At 39.3% G+C, this 16,531-nt stretch overlaps 1 protein-coding gene across 2 annotated transcripts; it reads left to right on the top strand.

Moving 5' to 3' along the window:
- The first annotated feature begins 1,678 nt into the window (after window positions 1-1,678).
- On the top strand, window positions 1,679-16,298 carry frs3 (fibroblast growth factor receptor substrate 3). 2 transcript variants are annotated; one of them, XM_023262220.3, is made up of 7 exons: window positions 1,679-1,972; window positions 3,713-3,838; window positions 3,932-4,020; window positions 4,178-4,364; window positions 5,285-5,446; window positions 8,863-8,984; window positions 9,067-16,298. In XM_023262220.3, the coding sequence occupies exons 3-7, from the start codon at window positions 3,955-3,957 to the stop codon at window positions 10,372-10,374; spliced, it is 1,845 nt and encodes a 614-aa protein (XP_023117988.2). In that variant the 5' UTR covers window positions 1,679-1,972; window positions 3,713-3,838; window positions 3,932-3,954; the 3' UTR covers window positions 10,375-16,298. The 2 variants fall into 2 exon arrangements, with proteins under 2 accessions (XP_023117988.2, XP_023117986.2); XM_023262218.2 differs by lacking the exons at window positions 1,679-1,972; window positions 3,713-3,838 and having other exon boundaries at window positions 3,925-4,020.
- The last annotated feature ends 233 nt before the right edge of the window (window positions 16,299-16,531 follow it).

The following is a 16,531-nucleotide window of genomic DNA, read 5'->3' as shown; positions in this document are numbered from 1 at the left end:
TTAGGCATTGAATATAGTTTAGGTTTAATTAACTTGAAATTAACAAAACTTCTGTATATCTATTGAATGAACAAGAAAAGAATGTTTACTTCTACTAAAATATGGTTTGATGTTTTAATGTATAAAGAAAGATGATTGGGGTGATCTTACTTTGCAGAGAGCACAGTGTCTCACATTTTATATATATATTTAGGCACTGTTCTAAATACTGACTTGAAGGGAGCAATTACTTATGCAATCATTTATTTACATTTCATATTTTTAATTGAATCATATGCAGTCATATGCAACAGGTTCAATTCAACATCAAAGAATCATTTTTTTCTAATTCATGTCCAGAAATCCTAAACTAGCAATGATTCAATGTTAAACTGAAAGATGAGTTGATTCAACTAAACCGTGGTAAATGTTTACACTGTGAAAAGCAGTGTCTCACATGATATATATATATATATATATATATATATATATATATATATATATATATATATATATATATATATATATATATATATATATATATATATACATACATACATTCACTGTGCTAAATAATGTCTTGAAGGGGGTGAATACTTATATTTTTAATGAATTGACATTACTTAGTACTTTCGTAATTCTTAAGCACTGTGTACATTTTAGGGTGAAATAGGTCAATTAACAAGAAAAGATTAGTCAATTCTACTAAAATAATGTCTACAGTGCTTAGAATTTCCCCCTTTATTAGTTGCTTTTCAGAATTTGCAAAACAGATTGCAAAATCTTTTTTGCAAATTTTATACTCTGCTGCTATATATATATGTGTGTGTGTGTGTGTGTGTGTGTGTGTGTGTGTATAGATAGATAGATAGATAGATAGATAGATAGATAGATAGATAGATAGATAGATAGATAGATAGATAGATAGATAGATAGATAGATAGATAGATAGATAGATAGATAGATAGATAGATAGATTCTACATTGTAGATTAATACTAAAGACATCAAAACTAAAAAAAGTTGTAAACAAAAAACTGTTAATCTTCCATCTCAATCTACAATGTAGAAAATAATACAAATAAATAAAAAGCATAAAATGAGAATGTGTTCAAACTTTTGATTGGTAATGTATGTAATATAGAATGTACTAAGTACTAACTTGAAAGAGGTGGATTCTTGTGTAATCACTTATTTTAGGCTTTACTTTTTTAATGGATAGACATTACTTTGAGGAAATATGTTGTCACTTTGCCATGAAAGAGTCTTCTTTTTTCTTGGTGAAAAATCCAGAGTAAGCTGACAATGATTCAAAGTAATAAAGCAATAAAAATTGGGAACTTCTAAGGGGTGCAAATAATGTTAATATGGTAGTAAATGCTGAATTAAAAGGGTGAAACCTTACTTTGTAGAAACCTGTGTTACTTTTTGTAGAAAAAGCCAAATTATTTTAGGTTAAATTAAGCAGAAACTAACAAAATGTCTGCATTTACATTAAACTGACAGGAAAATTGCACTAATGTCGAGTTTAAGGTCTTACGTTCTGAAATAACTTGAAAACGGAGCAGTTATCCGCTCTGTAAGTGTGTAAACTGAGTGTGTCAGAATGCTGTGGGTTTTTCTTCCCTCCTCTCGGTCCTGCAGGCAGACACACCTTTCCTCCGCGGTCCTCCAGCGTTTCTTACCTTCTTGTCGCTGCTCGCAGCCTCGTTGTCTGGCTGTGAACTCTCACCCCAGCTGCTTGGGAAATGTCATACAGGCAGAGGCCCGTGCTGCAGTAGGGGGGCGTAATAGGAGGGAAAAAAATAACAACATTTTTTTTTTTTTTTTTTTTTTTTATTAACCGCTTTCGCTGCATCTTTTATTCGCGTATCCGCCGTGCAAGTGCCACATCCCGCTACCAGCAGCAGCCGCCGATAACTCACCGCAGCCTCGGTGCTTATTTTGCATTATTAGGGCTAATATATGAGGGGAAAAAAATCCGTGCCAGACATGTGAGTAGCAAAAACCCATCGTTGTCGTTCTCCACTCACCCGTTGACTGCTATGTTGCTATTGTATCCGCACTCCAAACGAATGGTCATTGAACCGTGTCGTTGTGCATTTGGTGGCGGATCTGTGTGTGCACGTTGACGGGGCATATAGAGCCTCGCTGGCGGCTTGTTTTGGGGCTCTGCGTCGGCTGGGCGAGTTGAGCCAAAAGGAGGGGGAAAAATGTGATTTTTTTTTTTTTTTAATGAGCTGTAAATAGCTCAGAGGGGAAGGAAAGCCCGTCCAGTGGTGATCAGTGCTGTGTGTTGTAGCTTAGCTCTTTAGCCTGCTCGCATTGATTGGAGACAGCCGGGAGTCGGTGTGGAGGAGTCCAGCCTCTGGTGTCTCCAGTCAGATGTGGAGGCCCGGGTTAGAGCTCACATTATGCAGTGGTGCTGATGTGGACTCTGTGGTGTGAGGAGCAAAGAGAGACAGAAAGAAAAATCACAGGATGATGAGATGTCACTGCAACATTTGAGCTCAGATTTGTTTGGATGAAATGATCAAGTTCTGCTCTGACTCTTCTGCTCGTGATTTTCATTCATAGCTTTACCTGGAACTCATTGTGCTTTTCAAGTTGGTGTAATGCTCTTGTAATGAAAGATTTACCAGCTTTGTTGACATTTGCACAGAAGACCAAACAGTTACATGGTACAAATGAATTTGTTTGTTTATTTATTTATTTTTTGCTGATCCTCTCACTAAATGGACACAATGTAAGAAAAACTTTAGCAATTCTGAAAACAACAGTGGTCATAAAGTTAACTCTGCATGTGTTGTGCAATATGTTGTAGTTTTGAGTTTTTGTCCAGGTTATTCTAATTGCACAGCATGACTGCTCTTAACCTCCAGAATTCAAAATCCTGATAGCGCTGGGATGATTTTTATAGTGTGCAATGGGATTTGTCCCATCAAGTTTTTTTTAAAAGTTGACACAAGAGCTTGGAGGGTGCACTGAAATATCATTTCTAGGACCGCAACTATTGATTACTTTCACTGTCGATCATTCTCACAGTCAGAAAATGGTCATGTATTAGAGCAAGCTGGAAAGGAAACATTCAGTTTTAAGAATATCTGGATTTTCCATTTTTTTCTCTTAAAAAATATTTCAAATTTTTAATCAGTGATTAAATTAAGTGACGATTTGTTGACAACTAATCAGCTGTTGTCATTGCAGGTCTAGTATTGGCCATTATGTCTTTGGTGTATTGTATCTCTAGTTTTAATTACTCTCTCAGACTTCATCAGTTAATTAAGTGACTCCATCTCATTTACAAATAGGTCAGGCTTCACAGTGTTGAGAAGTAGGCAGTAACTCAAAGATTGTCAAGACATCATTGCAACCTAAATTGTCTCTTTAATGTTAAGTTTTAAATATTTCCAAATGTGCAGCTTAAGTACAAGCTTTTTAGAATTTTTTTTTCTTTTGTTGTTGTCAAGAGTTTAGATAAAATTAAATAAATCCATGGCACTCTGATAGAAATAGCCTGTAAAGTCCTTTATCTCTTTTTGGTCTTATTTTTATAAATGTGTTTGGACCATACAGTGAGCGGAGAAAGAGGAAGGATGACATGCAACAAGTTTAGTGTTTTACATCCTTTCACCGGGATGCTAAAATGACCAAATTTATGTTTGGCATCTGTTTGCAGGTGAGATTCATGTAACATTTCCATGTCTGAACCTGCGTGTCTGTTGCGGTTTCAGGGGGAAGAACATTAACCTTCTCTCAGAGATGTCCGTCCAGCGAACCGACTGGCTTGTGACGCTGATGCCCAGCAGAAGATCCTGGGATTGAGACGTGAATCCCTTCACACTGATGGCCTGGACTGAGTAAGGAGCTTGTGTGTGTGAACGTCTGGAAGCTCAGTGGTGTTTGATGTTGTTGTTAAGCGCTGTGTGCGATGTTTCCTTCAACCATGACAGGTTTCAGCTGGCCTGCTGAAGCTATGGGGAGCTGTTGGAGCTGTCTGTACAGAGACCCCATCCGAGACAACCATCTCACCAAATTTAAGGTCGGTGTTATGAAAGTTCTGATGTGTGTGGGATTTTTTTGTGCTTCTAATTGCTTGTATAACATCATGCTGTAATAAACCAAAGTATTTTAGTTTATTCAGGCATTCTACACTCACATTGTCTTCTCTTTGTTGTGTTTTTTCTCCCTGTTTGCAGGTCACCAATGTGGATGATGAAGGTAATGAGCTTGGCTCTGGGATCATGGAGCTCACCCAGACCGAGCTCATCCTTCACACCCGCAAGAGAGACGCCATCCGGTGGCCGTATCTCTGCCTGCGTCGCTACGGCTACGACTCCAACCTGTTTTCTTTCGAGAGCGGCCGACGCTGTCAGACTGGGCAGGGTAGGGCTCGTTTTCTCTGGTTCTCTGTCTCTGGTACACAACTGTTGGATTGATGTGTTTTGGTTTTTGTCACAGTTCACAGCGTTACTTAACTGTGAATGTAGGATTGTCGGGTTCGGAAAGTTGCAGATATGTTGTTGCAAAGTCGGTCCGAGCGTCACTCAAGTTCTGATTTGTTGGGATCCCGCTTTTTGTCAGACATGACATGTCTCTTGATGAATTGCTGCAAGAATTTGTGTGTCTGCGATCTTAAGTGGACACAAGACGAAGAAAATACTGTCTGATCTTAGCATATGCTTCTAGGGCTGCAACTAACGATGAATCGATGAATCGTCTGAGCACGATACGTCATCAGAAGTGGAAGTGAGTGTGCAATGCAACAGAAATCACCGTCCGAATGGAGCGCTGAACACGGACGGACATCCGTGCTGCATCGTACATATATAATATATGCACGTTACAGCACTGACATCCACGTTTACGATACAGCACGGATGTCCGTCTGTGTTCAGCGCTCCACTCGGACGGTGATTTCTGTTGCATTGCACACTCACTTCCACTTTTGATGGCGTATCGTGCTCAGACGATTCATCGATTCATCGTTAGTTGCAGCTCTATATGCTTTACACATGATTGGTACATACAACCTGTGTTACAATTGTAACTTTGGTTTCGTGATTTTAAAAGATTTACTACAACAAGAAAAGATGTAAATTAAAACTAGCCCCAGATGACTGTTGATTTTTTAAAGGACCAAACAAAAATCAAAAATTCATTGCCAAACCATCAGATGTGCTATGTTATTTGTAAATCTAATGTAACCATCTATTCATATGTGAGTTAAGATTTTTTTTCAGTTTTTATTGTGATCAGTTGTCGAGTGTACCTGAACATCTCCCTCCTTTTCCTCCTTTGATTAGGAATCTTTGCATTCAAGTGTTCCCGGGCAGAGGAAATCTTCAATCTGCTCCAGGAGCTGATGCAATGTAACAGCATCAACGTGGTGGAAGAGTCGATGATGATGAGTCGCAGCGGCCACACACCAGAGATGGACATGTCTCGCACACCACAGACTCCCAACAGTGAGTCACACAGCCGCACAAACACAAGTAGAGTCGTCTGCTTAATTATACACTTGATCTGAGAGTAATTGTGGAACTTGCATGCAGCAGTAGAACCATAAATTTAGCTGATTTTTTTAAAGTTATTAATAGAGTTGGAGTGAGTCAGAGATACAAAGGTATTCGAATAGCACCTGGTAAAGCAGAGCTTCAGCACATCAGCCAGACATCCACCTCAAGACAAGCAGGTTTGGGTGACAGGTTACTGTAATCACTACATTTCTCTGGTTACTGAAATGAATATATTAATAAATTACTTAACACAGGTTCATTTAGACATGATGAATGAATTCTAGTTTAGGAGAAGAGAGACATCTAGAATGACTTGCTTAGCCTGCTACCACTGCGACCCAATACCAAATAAATTGAAGAAAATGAACGAATAGATGGACAAGGATGTCTGTGTCAGGGTCCACATCCTACAGACATGAGATGAGGAAATTTAGGCTACACAGACCCTCGCAGACTAGCAGATGCAGAAGGTACAGCACCAATCTAACATTAGGCTGTTCATGTCTCACATGTGGAGCTTTGTTTGGACTTAATGAGTGACAGGTGATTTTCTGTTTTGTTTGCAGGTTATCTAGTTGCCACACAGATTTCCTGGAGGACGTGTAAATATAATCTAATAACCAAACGGACCAACAATTGTACTAATACTAATAATAATAACTTTATTTGAATCACAGCATTCAAAACAATTCACACAATCACAAATTGATTCACAGTACAACCAAATAAGCTAAAACAGTTAAAATGAAAAGCCAGTAAGATCCTATAAAAACACAGTGAAAAGGACATACGGTAAAAGCAATTTTTAAGAATAGATTTAAAAGAGGACGCTGAGTACGTCTGTCACAACTTCCTGTTCCTCTGACCAACCAACAAATCAAAAAATCCCACACATTCATATCATTAAAGAGACTGCATTTAACAGTTTGTTTTGTTATTTAATCCATTAAAGCTGCACATTTAATTTGTTTAGAATAACTCGCAAATATCAGTGTAAACAGAAGTGTCTCATAGCGAGGAACCTACAGAGGATTGTCCCCCACGTCTACAGCAATGCTCAGCTTTACAGATCTCTATGGCCAGTTTCATTTCTGTGTTTAGCTGTACAGTAGTTGTAATGTTTTTGTTTAGTGTCACTGCTCTTACAGTGAGAGGCAAGCAGCTATAAAAACCAAAGGCAAATCACCTGAGGCATGCGCTACTAGTATACTAGAAAGTGAAATGAATGGGTGAGAGAAGTATGTTGAGCCTAAAACCAGACTTTTTATTCTCACAGAGCTGACTGACTCACCCTGCTGCATGGTAACTGATGCTGCATCGCTACCTTATGTTCTTATATTGTGTTATGATCAGAGTTTATGATTTTTGTCGACTAGAAGAAGCGACACCTTTTTACCAGTTCATACATTCAATTACTAATGCAGAAAATGCATTATGTTGTCATGCTTGTTTCTGACAGAGACACAAATTAGACAATTGATTAGTCGATTATCATTTATCACGGAGAATATTCAATTTATTTTTTACGTCGATGTGTCCCAAAACAAAAATGAGTTCCACATATCTGTCGTTATGATACAGTGCCAGACTTATATACTCTTTTTGATTATTATGATTAAATGTATGAATATTTAAGTTTAAGAGTTCTGATGTGTTGTTGTTAGAAATAAGTGGCAGATTTTGTATGTATAAATGAACTTACACAATTAACATTTTTCTACCAGCATTCCTCTCCAGTGTTTTTTGCCATAATAAATTTCACAACTTTTCATTGCAACAACCTAAAAAGTAGGTAAAACAGGCATGGAAGGCACATGTTTGATCCATTCTGTGTGGAAAAAGAGTCAAATGATACATCAGACATCATGTTTTATGGGAGCACGCTTAGTTTTAAAAATGAAAACCTGGTAAACAAAGAAAGTTGATAGCCCCCATTGTGGAACTCACTGTCTTCGGTTAGAGTTTTAGGTTTTGTCAAGCCATTTAACACAAAGAAAGCCTGAATATGTTGAACTTACTCTGGAGTAAACTCCTCTGCTCTGCACTCAGCATTTAAAAAGTCATAAGTTTACCTCAGGAGTTAGTCGAGAGCAAAACAGAGCTATAAGAGAGTGAATGTTGGACTTAGTGTGTGTCTGTGTGAATATGCATTTGTATGCCAACAAGTTCACTGTAGTAAGCTGAAAGCTTGAGTGGTTTCCACTGCCCCCCAGTGGTGAAAACAATCACCTGCTGCAGGTTTAAAGGTAACAAATGAAAGAAACTGGTACTGACATCTCGTCTCATTTAGAAATATAAAGCACTTAGGTAAACCTCGGGCCTTGTGATTAAAGTATTATTATTTCAAATTAATAATAAACATACATCATCTGACTAAACCGTATTTACATTTCAGGCAAATGTTGCTGAAAATACACATCATTGAGCACCCTCTGTGACAAAGTCAGTGTTAGAGCTATGTTTGATGTGGATGTTCGCAGCATCTGTTCCTACTGTAGTTCTGCTTTAGTTTTGGTACCTTGGTTGATGGTGGTGTTTGCAGTGCTGCTCCTGGTCTCAGATGATTTGCTTTGGTGTGGATAAGTCTCTTTAATTTGGTGATATACTCTTGCTGATATGATCATATTTTATATTTTACCAGTTAACAGACAAAACAGGAACCCACAGTTGTGCTAAAGCTTTTGTCAAAATGTTGAGAAGTTTTTCCGGATGCACGCAACATAAAAATACCTGAATTTTTTGCGGGGAAGCATGAAATCATAATGTTGCTTGCATGATTTGCTTTAAAGTTTTTAGTCATAAAAGCCATTGACAAGAAAACCCTGGAGGTTCCACTGAAGTGATGTGATCCGTCCCCAATGTTAGTTTGTGAGACGGACTATTCAGTACATACAAGTCGACAAAATAACTCCTGAAATATCACTATGGAGTACTCCTTATAAAGTGAAGTAAGCAACGTTGGATCAAAATTATTTAAGTGACGTTACGTCTGTTATGATAAAAGGTTGATTTTATGAAACTATAATTTGATTGTGATTTATTCGTCTTTAATGCCAGTCAAAAGGCTTTTAGGTCATGAGGTTACTTTAATGAATGAGGAAAAGACGTCTATTATCACCCCTGATTCATTTAGCTGGACAACACAAGGAAAATGGGTACTGCTACTGAATCTTTAAGATGAGTTTTGGCCATTGGCTAAATGGAAAACAAAAATAAGTAACTATCAGCTGCTCTTCTTACTTTTCAAAGTCTGATGCTTTTCACAGCACATGGTTTTCTCTCAGTTTGGGATGCTTGCACATGTCAACCTCCGCATGATCTCTTTCTCTTTGTCTGTCTTCACACCGTCTTATAAATGTTTGCAGCTCCAGCATTTCCTGTCCAGGCTTTTCCCAATGGATACCCTGGATATCCAATCAGAGGTGATTCCTCCCAACCCTCTCTCGCAGATGATCATGGACATAGCCTCATGGGTTTGGAGGACCAGGTAAGACTTGTTTGTACGCTTTTATAGCTCACCTTATCTGTGCAAGGTCACAGTCTAAACCTGGTTTAATTTTTACCAACAGACCCACACCTATGTAAATACTGTGAGTATGGAGGGAGATCTGTCTATGCGCCACTGTGTGCACTCTCTACCTGAGGTTCGGCCCAGCACTTTCCCTGAAACAAGGGGAGCCATGCCTGTCGGTGGCCAAGGGCATCCACAGTCCAACCTGAGGTGCTGTCCCCTCGACGAGCATAAAGACCCTCAGGTGTTCTTGCAGCCGTCGTCGCAGGAGGTCAAATTCATGCTGGGCCCGACCCCGGCACAACGCCATCTACTGGAGAGAGAGAGGGAGAGGCATGGGCACAATCCACACAGCCTTCAGCCAGTAGAGGGAGCAGCAGGGTCAGAGACGGAAGGAGACGAACCCTCTATGCACTTGTGCAACTCTCACTCCTACCATCATTTCCATCACCACTCACACCGGCACCTGGGCCTCGACCACCCGGACGGCTGCCAGAGCGGTGAGCTCACATACGAGAACATCAACGGGCTTCGGGGCGTCCGGAAGCAGCGTCTGAGTCCCAGCAGCGTGTCGCAGTCTGTGGGTTCAAGCAGCAGCAGCAGCACCGGGGACAGTCACTCCCACTCCCTCATGCACTCCCACCCCCACGGCCCATCGTCTCTTCCCCCGCAGGGCTACGCCTGTGAGAGGGGCATGGGTGGAGGGCATCGTCGGACAGCTCTGCTCAACTACGAGAACCTACCCTCTCTGCCCCCGGTGTGGGAGTACAGGGCTCTGCAGCGGGATGATGAGCAAGAGGAGGAAGATGACGATCAGGACGAAGAGGACTATGAAGAGGAGGAGGAAGACTTTGATGAGTATGAGTTCTCAGAGGGTCCTGGGACACCCAACGGGTACCACCAGGACAGCCGGGGCATCCACAGAGATGCCCTGCAGAACTATGTAAACACAGAGCAGGTCCAGCCTCCCCGGCTTCGACACGCTTGTCCCCCGCATCCACGGCCGTGTCAGGCAGACAGAGGGGGGCGAATATTTAGCTTTGATTTCCGCAGACGATCAAGGTCGGGGGTTGGGGGCTGTGAGCACAGCCACATGCCTCCGTCGCGGCAGCTGAATTACATCCAGGTGGACCTGGAGGGAGAACCTCCCTGCCAAGGCCTCAGCAGCGGGGGTGCCCAGACCCAACCACAGCACCAGCGCCTACCACCCAAAAAATGTGGTCCGCAGGCACCCCGGCGCAGTGAATGCTACGCTGTCATCGACCTAAAGAAGACCGCTGCCATGTCCAACCTGCAGAAAGCTCTGCCCAGGGATGATGGGACTTCCAGAAAGACTCGACACAACAGCACAGACCTGCCTCTGTAAAATGGTGTTCAAACTGAAGAGGAGCGATGAAGACAGATGAAGGCTTATCCTCATCTTAGCACACTGGACCCTTCACTGTCATCCATCCATTCAACTGTCGGGCTGACTAATACAGTACAGGTACCTAATTAGAAACTTACTGAAACCTATCTGTGCATATAAAAGGAAATGAGAAATCTCTGAGGAGAATTTGCCATTTTATTCTGTGTTATTTATCTGATATTTGGTGTGAAGCTCTCTTGCGAAATGTGTGGTTTTTACTGCAAATACCGTTTGCTGGATATATGGATATTTATATGGAAGCATAAAGTCTCATATATACATCTGTACATATTTGTGACTCTATGCTCGGTTACAGAGAGGAGAGACCTCTGTTTTCAGTGGAAGCAGTCATTGCCATACTGTATTAGCAAATTGTAATTCTCAAACACATCTACTCTCACAAATCTTGTTGCTCCTATCATTTACTTACATCAACGTGATATTTTTACTTAAATACTGAGCGTCATCACGGAAGACGTAGAGCAGTTGGTTAATGGTTCCTCCCAGATACTGGCCAATAGTCATACCTCATCACAAGCACTTAAGTCTAACGTTGTGGCTAGTAGAAGAGACCATTATTTGTTACTGTATGCCTATAGAGCATTTTGCACACAATCCTATGGAATTGTATTGTATCATATTTTCGGAATTGTTTCGTCCAATCCAAGCTGGAACTAAATGAGCAGATTTGGGCTATTTGGAGAATTATACTAAACCGAGTGATGGTAAAAGTAGCACACATGGATTTCAATGAGCTCTGGCTCCCTCTTATCAACATGCAGCAATTGAAAACGTAGCATATCATCTTCACCTCCTGCGTATCATCACAGACCTGCAGGAGGTTTTCACGCTTGTCACGTTGCACTTTTGACCCTGTGCCACTAAACGCTCGTTCGTCACCACTCCTGCGCCACTGGAGCCGCAGGTTACATCGTTTTACCAAAAAACGGGGCCAAATATTTCGTGGACATTTATTAGACAGCATTGTAGATAGGGTTTATTTAAATGTTCCTGACAGAGACATGGAAAACCTCAAATAGTGGCATTAAGCTATAACCTCACACGAAATGTGCTGAATCTGTAATTTGTCAGTTATCAGGTGTGAATGGTCTGTTTAAAGGGTAATCAAGTATGTCGCAAACACAAGTGAAGAATTTTATTTTGTGAGGCTATTTATCAACCTTCTAAGTCAGATATTTATTTATTTATTTCATTTTTATTTATTCAATCTTTTTTCTTTTTAAAAAAATGTATTAATTCTGTTTTCCATGTGATGACCAGCGTTTTGTAGTCCAGTCGGTAATATGGAGACCAAAGTTTCACCTCAAATTATCACTGGACACCGGTGTGTTACTGTTATAACTGTGCTTAATTATATTTTAAAGAAAAGAAAGACTGTATTTATATTTTAAGTGCCAAAATTTAATTGCAAACTGTACGATGATGAATAAAATCAAACGTGCCATTAGGATTTGTAGAGAACTATAGGACAGGAAGACATGAGATGGTAACAGTCGGGGGACAAACTTTAAAAAAAAAAAAAAAAAGAAATCCAGCTTTTTAAGGATGATACAAACTAAAATAATAAAAACTGCACATTCCACCTCATCCACATCGACAGCCATTTCGGAGGGAGATGGAAGAGTGGTGATCTTGTAGTCTGATAGTCACTGTCAGGGTGGTTTTATGCTGCTACATGTACATACTAACAGTAGCCCATGTAAGCTACAGGTTATTATCAAAGTGAAAAATGATGTGATGTCAGATCTCTTACCATGTTGTTAATAGAAGTAGCATTGTTGTGTTCCTCTGAGATTATTTCCGAGCAGTAGAAATGTCACATACCATTTCAGAGAATGTTCCATTCGGCCAAAACTTCATTTCATCAAGATTGTTTTGTTTTAGTTTGGTTTGTTTTTTTGGACTAGCTGGCTGTCTGGCAGGAGCAGTAATGGAAGCACAGGCCCACTGATGCGTTACCTTTTTGTTGAGAGCTCACATCAGGTTGATGTTTTCATCTGACTGAGGAAGGCCAAATGTTCTAGATTTACACATGTGCAGGCCTTCAAATGCAGATGTAACATGGCATTTAGCTGAAGTTGACCTTTTTTATAGAAACGGAGACCAACACCAAACACAAATGCGGATTCTTAGCTTCTGGAATGGAGGGTTTCTTTGGCTTCTGTGTAACATAATTAGAATCGCTGGAGCAGAGAGAAAATCATCTCATAAAAATGAGGATTTTAAGTTTGGAATGGAGTGTAGATCACCATTATCCAACTGAGCCACGAAACAGCACAGACAGAAATTATTTAGATGTAGCTGAAACTAAACAAAGAGCCAAACTTTTTATATTTCAGTTCCTATTTCAGATGTTTTTTTAATTTATTTAGATTAATATAGAACAACGATGAGCAGTTTTTGCTTTATAAATGATCTGTATAGCATTATAAAGATCATTTTGGCATTACATGGGTCCTAAATAAACTATTGTTCTTCATATTTTCAGGTATTTGGTGAAAAACGTTTTGCATTCTGTGACTTTTGTGATAAGTCTGGCATTTGAAATTGAAAACATTTAGTCATTAAAATGCCATTAAGTCACAAAGAATGCCTCCAAGAAATGGATGAGTTTTTGCCCATGATGTGCCCATCAAATCTGACTGCTTGTTGAACAGAAGACATTGAAAGTCCATACATATTCAGTTTCTCTAAATACGCAGTGAAAAGCAGTAAATGCTCACTTATGAGACACTGTAATCAGCAAAAGTTTGGTGATTTTGCTTTAAAAATTATGGCAAATGATTGTTTTAGTTATCAGGATTGTCAGTTCTTCAGTTAATTGATGTTTGAAAATTTTAAAGCAATATATTATTAGCATGTTAATTTTATAGTTGATAAAGAGGGTTTTTTTGTCACTGTTTTTTAATCACTTATTTCATTATTAATTAATCTGGCTGTCTTTGTTAATTATTTGCTTAAGGGTGGAGTATGTGATTCCAATCCAATACATAGTTTGGCAGATTCATTGAATATCTTCTCACAGTTCACTCACTAACTAAATCCAGTGTTCGTACACATTCCTTCAATCTTTCTCCACAATTCCAGACTTCATCTTTGCATTTTGGATCTGCTGAAAAGAAGTTAAAAAAAAAGAGAAATAATGACAAATGCATCACCATTTTCTCAGATTTTTTCTTACCAAACCCTCCAAACGTTCAATTTAATGTAATGAAATTCATACAAATAGTTGATTAGTTCAGTTTTGGATGCACATTCACAGCACAGAAGCTTAAAAATCCCTCAATCAAAGGTTAAGAATTAGTAATTAAACTTTTTTTTTTTAAATGAAAAAATGAAAGTTCTATAAAAAGGCCAACTTGTCGTTTCTGACTGTATTCAAAGCAAAGAAATTTTAGAAAGGAGGGATGTTTACATTTTTGCAATAATAGGTGAATTCTTGTTTTGTCGATCCAAATCGGACCAATATGTGAAGTGTGAAATTTAAATAGTAGTCTCTAGAGCTGTGGGCTTACTGTATTTAATCACCTGTTCTTCTGTGAATCAGCAGTCTTATTATTTCAGGTACAATGTTTACTTTTCATAGAGCGGATTTAACTATGGAAGTACAAAAGAAAAAAAAAAGAGATGATGCCTGTTTTCTTGATTGTCAGTTACCTCTCATTAACAGTGCCATACAGTAGGTGACCATTGCCAGTACTTCAATTTTATTGTTTGATATTTTTCCAAGCAGTGGCGATGTATCATATAAGGAATCAGCAAGTGGTTCATCTAATTTCTCCGAATATTGTTACATGTGATTTTATGGTCATTTATTTAAAAAAAAAAAGAAAAAAGTCCATGTTGAAATGTGTTTAACTATCTTTGTTCTGATACGGTGACCTCATCACCATCCAGACCAGTTCTTACAGCATCATTTCCACCTGTGCTTACCTGTGTTTAATGATTAATAAGCAAAATAAATATTGATTAAGTGATTGTTTTTCAGATCTTTCAACCCTCAAGCGCTAACGTTAAATTGCTGCACTTGAGTTTGAACAAAGTGCAGCTCCCACCTCATTATTCATTATTATAGGTCTAGTCTCGATGCTATCTCAGGCATTTGACTTTCATTAGCTTCAGTGTTTATGCTCGAGGCGCGATTCACACAGGTGTCAAAAAGGATGTTAAGAGGTTCTTACCGGTACAATTGTCTCTGCTGGTGTAATTTGCAGGACAAGACACCACAAGTCGAGATAATGATGTGTCATTAGGTACCCCGAACTTAATTTATTGAAGCGGTTTTTCAGCAAAAGGGCTCGCTCCGTGTTTACTGTACAAATGTGAGCGCATATCTGTGACCATTTGAAGAAATTTCTCATTGTGCCTTGCATATTCAAGCTGGAGAAATGTTTTCACTGCTGTTTATGAGGGCAGCCTGTTAGAAAAAAATCTAAAAAAAATCAGCACCTGTTGACGGTTTAAAGACTGACGGGAATGAAAGGGGCTTTGGTGAAAGTGATTTCACCCTTATGGTTGCTGTAATTTGAAAATGTGCAAATTCCTGATTGTTGTAAAACGTTCTGTCTTTAAAATGATGTTTGTTAAAGCTTGGCATTTTGGGATGTGTCGCTTTCTTGCTGAGATTTTAGATCGATGCCACTCTCGTGTCTGCAGCCAGCAGCTGGTTAGCTTCGCTGAGCGAACAGACTGGAAACTGGGGAAGCAGTTTGAAAGCTCACTGATGGAGATTCTGGGTCTGTTCCAGTGCCTGCATGGCAGAATTACCAAGTTCAAGTGCCCAATTGTGTATACTTTGAGGCTTGATCAATAGCTTGTACAAATACTGGCACAATCCAGGCATTGCAACAGTTTTACAGATACAGTCAGATCATTTAGGGAGCACTGCATACAATTAAGAAAGCAAGGACATTGAGTTACCTCCAGGCACGTAGGTCTACTGTGCACAACAGATGTGAAGTGGTTTTATGTCAGATAAAACATTTAGATATGGAACGCAAAGTCTTTGTTCATCAGGATATATCTAATGTTTATGATGACAGTTTCACATGAGCAGCGTTAACGTTAAGTGCACTGTGGTACAACTGAGACACAGTACACTCAGTACATAAGATCACGACTGTGGGTACTGTTTGATCTCAGTTGTTTTATCTGGATGAAAACCAAAGTGCTAGAACAACATGTTGGGATTTTAGAGGAGGTTCCTGTGACAGTGTTTGTTGTGCAACCAGATCCATAGAAAGTCACTTTCTATGAACATGAGGTTGTCTAGCACTCAGCCTCCTGAAAACAGTGATTTATTTTTTCATTTTTCATTTTTTTGCATACATTAGCTAAAAAAAAAGGATAGAGTGGGTTAATTAAAATCCAAATTATTGAGCTTCACAGGAGCTGATAGGCAGATTTTCTGAATGTGTCCACCAGTTTCCAGTCTCAAACTAAGCCAACAGTCACTGTGCTGCTGCTTTGCTGCTTTATTTAGACACGAGGGTGGTGTTGTAATATTCTTTGATTTCAACAAGAAGGCGATTAAGCCTGTTTCTTAAAATGTGGAAGTATTCCTTCAAGTTGTAGAATTCAAAACTGAATGAATCTGATTATTTTGTGACCACATGAGACCGAATATCATCTTAACAATGTGTTCAGCAGTGAAACAGCCAAACTCAGTGTGACCGCAAAGGTGTGAATCGCGACTAGTATGCTGTGTAGCGTACATTGTTGATTATGAGTAAGGTTAGTGTTTTTGTCATGAAACTGTCATGTGACGATGCTGAACTCCACAGCAATCTGATCTCTCATCAGCTGCCATTTCTTCTCATAGTGCTGAAGAATGTGGAAATAAAACTCTTTTCCGAGGTCTGCTTTTGTGTACTTTTCCAGTTAATCCATGTGTGAGATGAAAACCAAAAACACACACAAGTGAGTCAGATTATAGGAGTGCACTGAGAACAGAAAGGCCAGCAGTTGGTGTGACACATCCTCATCCTCATCATCATCATTGTCATCATTTTTGTACATCCTTTTTCAGTCATGTGTCCCACAGATAATCTAAACAACGTATTGTAAAACCTCAACTTCCTATCCATGCTACGAG

Source organism: Amphiprion ocellaris, chromosome 5 (genome assembly GCF_022539595.1).
Source record: "Amphiprion ocellaris isolate individual 3 ecotype Okinawa chromosome 5, ASM2253959v1, whole genome shotgun sequence".
NCBI classification, from domain to species: Eukaryota; Metazoa; Chordata; class Actinopteri; family Pomacentridae; genus Amphiprion; species Amphiprion ocellaris.
The sequence above is the reverse complement of the archived record's forward strand: the minus strand, read 5'-3'. Positions and strand labels throughout refer to the sequence as shown.

What these genes read in the sequence shown, in the direction of transcription:
- frs3 (XM_023262218.2), top strand. Translation starts at nt 3,925, where the DNA reads ATGACAGGTTTCAGCTGGCCTGCTGAAGCTATGGGGAGCTGTTGGAGC. An exon ending in ACGCTGTCAGACTGGGCAGG is followed by an intron (nt 4,365 to 5,284) that starts GTAGGGCTCGTT and finishes TCCTTTGATTAG; the next exon opens with GAATCTTTGCATTCAAGTGT. An exon ending in CACACCACAGACTCCCAACA is followed by an intron (nt 5,447 to 8,862) that starts GTGAGTCACACA and finishes AAATGTTTGCAG; the next exon opens with CTCCAGCATTTCCTGTCCAG.